The sequence below is a fragment of the Hyperoodon ampullatus genome (assembly GCF_949752795.1).
Source record: "Hyperoodon ampullatus genome assembly, chromosome: 12".
Taxonomy (NCBI): Eukaryota; Metazoa; Chordata; class Mammalia; order Artiodactyla; family Ziphiidae; genus Hyperoodon; species Hyperoodon ampullatus.
Genome location: NC_136925.1, coordinates 83,931,144 through 83,943,213, shown reverse-complemented (window position 1 = coordinate 83,943,213; position 12,070 = coordinate 83,931,144). Strand labels below are relative to the sequence as shown.

At 35.4% G+C, this 12,070-nt stretch overlaps 1 protein-coding gene across 1 annotated transcript in view; it reads right to left on the bottom strand.

The window, feature by feature from the left end:
- Positions 1-11,848, bottom strand: part of PACRG (parkin coregulated) — a gene marked incomplete at both ends in the record, with an annotated part of 535,367 nt that extends 523,519 nt beyond the window's left edge. Inside the window, one exon of the mRNA XM_079716504.1 lies at positions 11,705-11,848. Within this exon, the coding sequence (XP_079572630.1) occupies positions 11,705-11,848 (144 nt within the window). The remainder of the gene's footprint in view (positions 1-11,704) is intronic.
- Between the last annotated feature and the right edge of the window lie 222 nt (positions 11,849-12,070).

Below are 12,070 nucleotides of genomic sequence, written 5' to 3'. Positions count from 1 at the left end.
TATTAAAAACTTGGGGAAGATTACATATGAACCTCCTACTTATACAGACATTATTCCCCTGTTTATGAATTGAATATGAGCTCAAAGGCATTACAGAAATATGCACAGAATAGCTCAGGTGGAAAGGCAAGAACAATGCCCAGATTTTAATTATACACACACACACACACATAGAGAGTTACAAAACGTATGGATGCATAGCATACACATATGAACCACTTATATTTGGAAGTGATATACACAGACTTTAGGATCTTGGTTATCTCTAGGGATGGAAGGATGGAGGGATGGAGAAGGAATGAGGATCCTTTAGCAAGGATCTATTTATTTTTCTATAAGACTAGAAGTTTATTTAAAAGAATATGACATTATTATAACAAAACATTATTCTTTATAAAATCTAGATGAATACATGCCTATTTTCCACACTTATGTGTATACTTACATTGTTCAAAATGTAGAAAAACATGATTAAAATAAAACATGAGATTAAATGGGAATGTTATTAGATTAAAAGAGGCTGGATATAAAATAAATATAAATATTCTTAGGAAAACATACACCTATAAACATGAAGTGATAAAATATATTACTATAAGTGAAGACTATTAAAACATGATAATTTTTTTTTCCAAGTGATTTATATGATCTTTGCGGTTTCAAAGGGATGTTTCAGTTTTGTATATTATTAAAAGATCATCTGGAATACTAAACTGGTAAAATGTTAAAATTAAAAATCAACATTATGTATATGAATTAACAGGAGAGATTAGCTTCACCAGTTTCTAAACATATTACCGAGTTATGATAGTTTAAACTGTGTTACACTGGTTAAAACGTCCTCTGAAATATCTCTGATTATTATGTATAATTATAATATAATAAAAGAATAACACAAATCAGCAAGGAATAGAACACTGCTTAATAAATAAATGTCTTTGGAAAAATTGAATAGCATAATACTATGTCCCTAAAGGTTCTGAACCTCTATTAAACACTAATTAAATCAACTACAGACACAATTAGAACAATTAAATCAGAATCTTAGAGGATGGACCTAGAAAACAGTATTTTTTAGCTACCCAGGTGATTACAATTTGCAATCTGTGAACCACAGCCTTAGATGTTTCAAATCCATTTATAATATGTATTATGAATGGGTTTCAGAGGTGCTGAGATATTGATCCCCTCAACATGCTGCAGGTGGGGAAGGTGGATTGCCAGCAGGGCTGGGGTACTTAGAAACCTCAGGCCTTTGCCTCAGGCCACAAGGAGAGAGTAGAACAGGCAGAGTCAAGCATTGCAGGGAGTGGTATAGATCAAACCTTCATCAGAGTCTTCAGATTCTGAAGAACTCTGATTCAGTAATTCTACTTCAGAAATTATATTTCAAAGAGATATTTTAAAATAAAGAAAAATTGTATAAAAATATTAACTTTGTCATTACGTATAATAGCAAAAAACTGAAAGCAACCTGAGCGAATTACGAAAGAAATTATGGCACATTCAGAGAACAGAATTTTATGAGGTTTTTTAAATGCGCAAGAGGAGTTTGTAAGGACATGTAAAATATTAGCAAGTTAGAAGGAATCTGTACAATTTCATATAAGGTATTATAATTATACACAATACAAGCTAAATATGCAAGCTATATAAATGTGTATTATGTATACATTTTTCATAAAGTACATATATACTTTACTTATATATTCTATAAAATATATACAATTTAAAGAATTTTAAACATATATATAATGAATAGAATTTATGACATAATTCTTTTGGGCAAAGAAAGCATAAAATAAAGATTGAAAACTGAGTGAGCAGGAAGCCTGGTCTGTCTTGTCTCTGAGCCTTTTCCTACTGCCCCTAACTCTTCCCCTCAGTCCCCCTCATCTTTTATATTTCACCAAACAAGATTCCCTTTGAGAAGTCTTTCTAGCCTCTTTCAGGCCATTTGGAGCTGTGGTCTCATAGCATCACACACTTCCTCTCTGACACCTTATAAAAACAGAAGCCATCTCGCTACTGTCATAAAATGAACTGAGAACAACCACAGTTAAAACAAAGTCTACACTCTCCTGTAGGCACTATGAATTCTGTTCTTGGATCAAATTGGACCATCAAAAGCCTACAAACATATACCATGTGAATTTAATCTCATGGAAAATCCAGTTCCTCAAGATAGATTTTAACATCACCTACCTGGCCCTTACTGAAGTCTTTTGTGGATGAAATTGGCTAGTGTATTTCAAATAAGAAATAAAAATATAGATATGGTGTGATGCATGTATTTAAAATGCTACAGGATCAATTTCTCTGAGAACTCAGTGTAGAGAAAGCTTGAATTCCCTATAGGGATTGGCAGGCTACTTCTTTTATGATAATGAGAAATGTATAATGTTCCCCTTTTGGCCCCTTCTGATGCCAAGAAGCTCAGAATGAAATGTGAACATCAATCAATAAATATACTGACGCTTATGAATGAAAAAATTGATTCTCCTTTTCTTAAGCTCAAGCTTCCTACTTTAATTACATTTTATTTCATTGTGTCACTGTTGTTTGTTCTATTTTACTTCTGATCATTCTAATTTATTCTCAAAGTCTTTTGTCTCAATGTATACGTATCTTATTGTGAAACTATTGAAATTGGTTGAGGAAAACATTATAAATAAATACATAAGAAAATGTTTATGATCATTTTTTTCCCCACAAATGTATATTTTAAAAAGAGGAGGATGAAAGTCACCATTAAGAGAATGAAAAGGAAACTCACTGACAGGGAAACTATACTTGCAATACATGTATTTGACAATTGCTTTATATCATTTAGAATAAAATATGAAGAGTAAGAATCATTACAAATAAATACACCCAATCAAGCCAAGAGAAAAGGAGGCAAAGGTCTAGAAAGGCACTTCACAAAAGATAACCAAATGGCCAATAAATAAATTAAAAAGTCTTAAACTCCATTAGTCAGAATAAAAATGAATATTAAATCCACAATGAGATAACATTATACACCCACTAGAATACCTAAAATGCAAAATAAAGAAAATAGTAGTTATCGATGATATTATAGAGCAAATGGTACTCTTATTCAGAGCTGGCAGGAGTCTAAATTTGAAAAATCAATTTTGAAAATGGTTTTTATGTAGTTACTAAAGCAAACATATGCAAACCCTAGCACCCAGCAACCTGGACATTCTTACACATGTTGTCCAAAAATAGGTACTAGAAAGAAGAACAGAGCTGGAGGTATTATGCTGTCTGACTTCAGACTATACTACAAAGCTACAGTAATCAAAACAGTATGATACTGGCAAAAACAAACAAATGAACAAACAGACAAAAACAGACACACAGATACATGGAAAAGAATAGAGAGCCCAGAAGTAAACCCATGCACTTATGGTAGATTAATCTATCACAAAGAAGGCAAGATACACAATGGAGAAAAGACAGTCTCTTCAGTAAGTGGTGCTGGGAAAACTGGACAGTTACATGTAAAAAAATAAAATTAGAACATTTTCTTGCACTACATACAAAAATAAATTTTAAATGGTTTAAAGACCTAAACGTAAGACCAGAAACCATAAAACTCCTAGAAGAAAATACAGGCAGTATGCTGTTTGACATAGATTTAGCATTTTTTTTTTTTTTTTTTTTTTTTAGCAAATTTACCCAATTTAAAAAAATGGGCAAAAGAACTGCATAGACATTTTTCTGAAGAAGACATACATACAAATGGCCAACAGGCACATGAAAAGATGCTCAACGTTGTTAATCATCAGAGAAATGCAAATCAAAACAACGAGATATCACCTCACACGTCAGAATGGTTATCGTCAGAAAGACCGTAAATAACAAATGCTGGCGAGGATGTGGAGAAAAGGAACCTTTGTATGCTGTTGGTGAGAATGTAAATTGGTGCAGCCACTGTGGAAAACGGTACAGAGGTTCATCAAAGAACTGAAAATAGAACTACCATATGATCCAGCAATTACACCCTGGGTATATACTGGAAGAAAATGACAACACTAATCCCAAAATATACATGTATCCCAATGTTCATAGCAGCATTATTTACAATTGCCGAGATATGGAAGCAAACTAAGTGTCCATCAACAGACGGATGGATAAAAAAGATGTGGTACATATATACAATAGACTACTACTCAGCCATAAAAAAGAATGAAATTTTGCCACTTGCAACAACATGGATGGACCAGGAGGGTATTATGCTTAGTGAAATAATTCAGACAGAGAAAGCAATATACTGCCTGTTATCACATGGAATATTGTCTGTTATACATGGAATCTAAGAAATAAAACAAACTAGTGAATATAACAAAAAAGAAACTGACTCACAGATATAGAGAACAAATTAGTTGCTACCAGTGGGGAGAGGGAAGGGGAGAATGAGCAAAGTGGGGGTAGGGGATTAAGAGGCACAAGCTACTATGTATAAACTAAATAAACTACAAGGACATAGTCCTTGGCACAGGGAATGGACATTGGCACAGGGTATTTAGCTAATATTTTATGATAACTATAAATGAAGTATAATCTTTAAAAATTGTGAATCACTATGTTGTACATCTGAAACTTATATAATATTGTACATCAACTATACCTCAGTTTAAAAAAAATATTAGAATTTTCCTAGTCGCACTATTTGTAAGTCTTAACCTAGAAGTCGCATAAATACTCATCAACACAGGAATGGATCAATAAATTATGTTATATTCCCACGTGAAAATAGTAGAAAGAAATGAGTATTAAGGATCTATGACCATATGCAGTAATGTGGGTGAATTTCACAATGGTGATCCCAGAAGTCAGACATAAAACAACTACATACTCTATGATTCCATGAATATAAGCAGAAATCTGTTGACAGAAGTTGGGATAAGGTTAGCTTGGGGTGTATATGGGCAGTGACTGGAAAGGTCCTGAAGGGGTTCTGTGGTGTTGGTAAGGTTTCTTGATCTGGGTTCTGGCTACACCAGTGTGTTTGGTTTAATATTTATCAAGTGATATGTGTACATTTTCCACTTGCATGTTATGCATCTACCAAAGTCTAAAAGAAGTGATCAAGAGAGGATTGTTCTCAGTTAGAAAAATCTAGTAATATAGCATACATTCTTTGCTCTGCCATTTAATAGGTGACCCACAACAAAAAATTCAATTGTCTGAGATTTATATGCTAAATGGAAAAAAAAAAGTCTACCCTGACTCCTCATAGGATTGCTTAGAAAGAGAAATGGAATAGAGATGATGAGCCCTATCATGTATTAAAGCATACACAAAGCCACTATCATTAATATACATATAGCACTGGCAGAGCATTCAAGTTAAATAGGCAGATTTTTTTTATAATCCAGTTTACCTATATGTGAAAGGTAATGTAACAACTTCTGACCAATTTGGAAAAAATATAATAAAATTTATGTCTCACTTCTTAAACCAAAATGAATTAAGATGAAGTAAAGCTTTAAAATAAAACATTGAAATTATAAGAGGACTAGCGAAAAAAAAGGTTAAAATTTTCCCCATAATATTAAATAGGAGAGAGCTTTACTAAGCCAAGCCACTTAAACATTTTACAATGGGCATGTATAACTTTAATAAGAAGCTAATTAAAAATGGCATAAAACATTTGTAAATTATTCTCATTCCTATATTTTATACTTATTTAACACCATTAGCATTTCCTTGAAGTTGCTAATTTGAAGATGATTGCTAATTATAGTATAAAACATGGTCATTCATTAATTCATTTGACAAAAAATAATAGCTCCTACTATGTGCCAGGAACTTTTCTAGAGCTGGAGATGCAGCAGTGAGTGAAACAGTAATAATTCCCTGCCCTCAAGGAGCTTATTCTGTAGTGGAAGAAGACATAGGATAAACTAGATTAATATTAGAGAGTGATCAGTGTCTATGGAAAAATACAACAAAGGGAAAGAAGATGGGTGTGCTGAAACAGGGATGGAGGGGGTTATTAAGAGGTTGACCTTTTAAATAGTCGGAGAGGCCTCACTAAAAAGTTAGTTTTTTGAACAAATCTTTGAAGGATCAAGAGATGGTGATATGTAGGGGGAAATATATTTCAGGCAGAGGGAACGGGAAGGGCAGAGGTACTGAGGCAGCTGTGTAACTGGTATATTCAAGAAACTGCAAGGAAACTATTGTGGATGGAACAGAACGAAGGAGGGGAGAAGTACTAAGTTATACATATAAAGAAGAAATGGCAGCTAGATTACATAGTGCCTTATAGGAGCTTAAAAACTTCAGCTTTACACTAAGATGAACCACCTGAGGATCTGAAGTGAGCAATGTCATCATCTGGCTGAGTTTTCAAGGGAACTTCTGGGCTCCTCAATTGGAGGAGGGTGGTTTAAAAAAAACAAACTAACTAAAGACAGATAACAGTTATAACAACAGGAGGAAAACGATGAGATAACAGAAAAGTGTAGAATTATTTTCCTTCATTCATCAAATATTTATTGAGTGCATTGTTAGGTGTGGTTAGGATGAAAAAAATGACTTGGACACAGATTCTGCCCTCACAGGGAATTTACTCGAGGAGGTAAAACATGGGTAGACATAACTCTAATACGTGGTAGAAAACAATGAACAAAAATAAGTTTCCATCTTGGTTGAGAAAGAGAATTAGGGGAGTCATCTTGAAGCAGTTGGCCTTTCAGCTGGCTGCAAAAATATAAGCTCCTTGATGGCATGCATTTAGCCTCTTCCTTACGCTAGATTTCCAGCACCTAAAAGAGTGTATGGCACAGTCAGTGATCATTTCTTACCTAATGGCTGAAGGGATTTGTGTTTGCAGATATGTAGGGAGAAGGGCATTGAAGCAAAGGGAACAACACAAGCAAAATCAAAGCAATGATGAGTTACAGTTTAATTTGGTGGAAGCAAATGAGAATAGTGGGAGATGAAATTAAATCCATAGCATAGGGTTAGATCACAGAAGGCCTCGCTGGTCTTGTGGAGGTACCATGATTTCTTGCTATAAGAACCAGTGATCTCCAAAAGCTTTCAGCAATAATAAGAGAACTTTGTACTGGAAGGATAAGTGTAATAGTACTGATAGTTGATTGAGGCAATCAACTGATTGGTGAATGGAGTCTAGAGACCAGTTTAGATGATACTGCCAAAACCTAGACAAAAGGTAATGAGGGTCTCAATGAGGTTATTGTCACTTGGTCCCTTTGTCATTAGCACTTCCACTGTCCTAAGTAGGTATTTGTAAGCCTTACCATAGATGTGCATTTATTTGTACTGTAATTATTTTACTTGTCCCTCTTCTTTTCTTTTCTAGCAATATTTAACTCTCACGGTGGACACTTCAAATAAACCCCAAATTTCTGTTCTTCCTTTTGTTACAGTAATGAAATGCCTCAAGTTTTAGTTGGACACAGAGCTACCTGTCAGAGACTACATTTCCCAGCCTCTCCTGTAAGGGGTTGTTGCCATAACCCTAGGTTTGGCAACGGATTTGAGCAAAAGTGATGAGTGCAGCTTCTGGAACATGCTGCTTGCTCTCCATTTCTTCCTACTTTTTCTTGCAGGTTGCTCCTTACTCATTTTTCTCTCCTCTTGCATGAAGTAGGTGTTGGAGATTATGCCCTTTTGGAACTATATAACTCTTAGCCCTTTTCCTGAAGGAACAGGTATGGGGGCCTAGAGTTGCTGCAAGGGTCAGTCTTTCATAGGCTTTTGCAAAAAGGGAAAATATAGGCCTATGACTAAACTTTGGCCAGAGGGATGTGAATGAAAGTGGAGTGCTGTGTCTGGGTCATGCTCATAAAAGGAAGCACTCTGTTTCTTATTTCCTCCATCCTGAGAGTAGGGATTTGACCCTGGTGATGGTGAGCTCACCTGGACTCAGCGCATCATCCTGCAGGATGCAAAACAAGAATATACAAGGCTCCTAAGTCCCTGGACCTATCTCATGGGGAAGTAGTGCCCAGTCTCCATGAATTGCCTACAAACTTGGACTCTGAGAGAACTTCCATCTTAGTTAAACTATTGTTATTTTGTCACTGTTACAGCAGCCAAATCAATCTTAATATATAATTTATAAATATTGACCATTTCTCTTATGTGTTGAACGAATTAGTAAGCACAAAAGTTTCTATATAAGTAAAGTAATATTAAAGAATTATTTCTCCCATTCCCAACAACTTTGAGCATAAAACATCTGTAGTCTACTGGAAAGGAAAGATGTAGTATAAAGCTTCAGTTGAAGTCAGCATCTCATTCATCATAACCTCAGGCCCATATCCTAACTTGCTTTATGATAAGGTAGGTTAGCACAGAAAGCAACTACCATCTGTTGAGAAGAAGCCAATACAACACTGGGTTACTGGTTTCTGGTTATAGGTACTATCAGACCACAAACAAGGCCTTTAAAGGGAAAATAAACTAGGAAATCTTCAAATTCTGCATCTCCTATCATTCTTTTGAGTCAAACATTATAATAATATGAATTTGATTATTATTCTCTGATTGCAGGACTTTTGTCATTGCTTGTTTCTATACAGAATGCAACCACAATTTCACAGAGGTAAAGTAAAGGAACTACTTACAGTTGAAGAACACTTGACATCGGGATTTAAAAAAAAATTAGCTACTTACGTTTATCATTATTTTGTAAACAATTTTGCATTCACATACATAGATTATGACTGTTTAAGGATTTTGGCTTGCACAGCCCACCTGATCATATCTGTCTATGATCAAGCTTGTATACTTATATTACTAAAGTACCCTCAGTGAAACATTGGGAGTCTCCATATACCTCCTTAGGATATAGTTCTACAAGTCTTTTGGGGAAGTGCACTGCAATGGTGACTTATTTAATTAGCGAGTGTTGGAAAGAGGAACTGATGGCAAGCCCTAACACTAGAAAAGTGGTTTGAGGGTTGGCTTTTGGAACAAGGAATTGCAATTAAGAAAAGCTGGACAATCCCACTACTGGGCATATACCCTGAGAAAATCATAATTCAGAAAGAGTCATGTACCACAATGTTCATTGCAGCTCTATTTACACTAGCCAGGACATGGAAGCAACCTAAGTGACCATCAACAGATGAATGGATAAAGAAGATGTGGCACATATATACAATGGAATATTACTCAGCCATAAAAAGAAACGAAATTGAGTTATTTGTAGTCAGGTGGATGGATATAGAGACTGTCATACAGAGTGAAGTAAGTCAGAAAGAGAAAAACAAATTCCGTATGCTAACGCATATATATGGAATCTTAAAAAAAACAAAAAACAAAAATGGTTCTGAAGAACCTGGGGGTGGGACAGGTATAAAGACACAGATGTAGAGAATGGACTTGAGGACACGGGGAGGGGGAAGGGTAAGCTGGGACGAAGTGAGAGAGTGGCATGGACATATATATACATGTGAGAAGCAGCCGCATAGCACAGGGAGATCAGCTCAGTGCTTTGTGACCACCTAGAGGGGTGGGATAGGGAGGGTGGGAGGGAGGGAGACGCAAGAGGGAAGAGATATGGGAACATATGTATATGTATAACTGATTCACTTTGTTAATAAAGCAGAAACTAACACACCATTGTAAAGCAATTATACTCCAATAAAGATGTTATAAAAAAAAAAAAAGAAAAGAAAAGCTGGAGATTGGCATGTTATTTTCTGAATAGAAATAAATCTTAGGAAAGAGGGGTGTTTTGACCATGTAATGCTGAAAGGTCTACACTGTCGAGGGCAGAAATGTTGTAATGTTAATATTGGATATGAAAAGGAAGGGTTTTATTTCCTGTACCACTGAAGTTAGTTTGTATAAACAGTCTCTCTCTTTTATCAAGACTTGACCATTGTTGTTAGTGGTGGTTTTCCTTGGAGCTTTAAGGACTGAGACTTTGTTTTGCTGATCCCAAATCCCCAGAACTATGCTGAGCAAGTTCTCAGATTAAAAAAAAACAAACAAAAAACAATCAAACAAAAAAACTATTGTTGATTGAATGAATGAATGGATGGATGAATAATGTTTGCATCTAACAATTATGATTTCCACTAAATGAAGTGAAAGAATGACTCATCCTCTTTTGAGGATCCCAAAGGAGACGTAAATATTACACTAAGGGATTTTCCTTAAGTATATGGAAACAAAAAGATAATTTATTTCAAATAAGCTGTTTATAATGAAGGCTGCTTCATAATCAATTTTTTTGTTTGAGTCTTGTAAGCATATTTGTTACATTTGTCAATACTGAAATACTTGATTTTCCAGAATTATGACTTTAGGTGAAAAGCTATGTTTTTTAAAAAGAAAACGTGATTATAAATATAGGTTTAGAAAAAAAAAGAATCTGACCCATGTTGTACATGTCTTTGAAGAAATATAATATTGAAAAAAATCACTAAAATTATAATCATATATACTGTTTAGAAGAAAAAAAGAAATAATTAGCTTGAATGTTATGGTATTCTGTGTTGCTGATAAATTAGTCATATTGACTCCCATGACCACCTATTCACATGAAATACATTCAAAAGGACTGCAGTTACAACAAGCAGAAAGTTTTAGTCTATTTCTAAGAATTTTAACTATTGCAATCCAACTGACACACATTCTGATAACCAGAATTTCATTTTGTGTAGCAACATGGGAATCTGGCCTCAGAGTCTAAAGGTGATCTGTTTTATTCATGTAGTTTAAGTATGTGGCTTAGGAATAAGGTATTAGGTTTGCAACATTTACGTAAAACAAATAACGTGACACTGGAAAGCAATGCTCTTCATTTAACATAATGAGTTGCTCTACAGTAAGTCAGATCCTCCCAGAGTGTAAATTACACAAATTTGAAAGCTGCATTTATTATTGAATATCTCATTCCCAGACAGGTGCTTACTCAGTAGTAAAACCTGGTGCAGCATACCAAATTAAAAGTTTTTTTTTTTAAACTATCATGCACGTACCCAAGCCATTTGTGTGCAGTTTAAAACTTTTCCTCCTAATCGTATTGAGAATAATTGATTTTTACTAACACAAAACAGTAGAAATGAAATATGAATTGTATTAATAGGCAGAGATACTTGAACAGAAGCTTGGATTGTTTAAAATTAATAGTTTAAAAGATTTATCTGGAAATAGACTTCTTATTAAGTTGCCTTTTAGTACTCTAATATGCCATTTTGTGAGAGTGTTGTTAGAAGAAATGCTAGGATATTCTAAAAATTTCTAGGTTGATTGATGAAATTTCTTACTGTTAATTAATGAGTTTATGTTCCCAGCTGTACATCAGCACATGTTAAATTTTGCAAGAGAGTTTATGATTTCTAAGAACTCTCCTTCTATAAGGCCTTTTGCTGGGTGAGACAGTTTAGGAATCAATAAGTAAAGGGGATCTTTCTTCTTTCTGTAAATAGCTTAAGAGTAAATTTAGGTGGTCTAGAAACCATGAGTTATTAGGAAGGTGCTTAGAAACGGGCACAGTACATCAGCTGCCCGAGATCCCTTCTAGCAGCCTAGCCTGGACCTCCACACTCTGTTGGGCACCGTCTGTTACTGGCCGAGTAACTGCCATTTTTGGCAATGACCACCCTAGATATGGGCTCAGAATCCATCCTAGGGCCAGCCATCCTCTACAACCTGGTGTCCCCTGATTCGGAGCGAGTATATTCAATTCAGGAAGATCACTTACGACTGAGTTTTTCATCATGGCTTTGACTGTGAAGCCCTCAGAAACCAGGGAGTGAGGCTGGTGCACCGGGAGCGGCAGCTTGGTCCTCTTCGGCATCTTGTCTGGGCATTTGTTTAAGCTCAGGGTCTCTTTTTCTGCCATCATCTTCCTAGAAAATGTCTTGTTCTCATAAAACGTGTAGTAAAAGACTCAGTGAGTTTTACGGATGTGAGAAGGAGGTCGGGAAAAAATGTAAAAAGGCGCGTTACTGGTAGAATTTCACGCCCTCGTAGTGCCCAAGTTGATCCAGATGTTTGGCAGCTCCCTTGTGAAGGGAGTTGAGGGGAGGAGAGAGGCGGGAAGAGGGCAGGACCGAGGCTAGAGCTG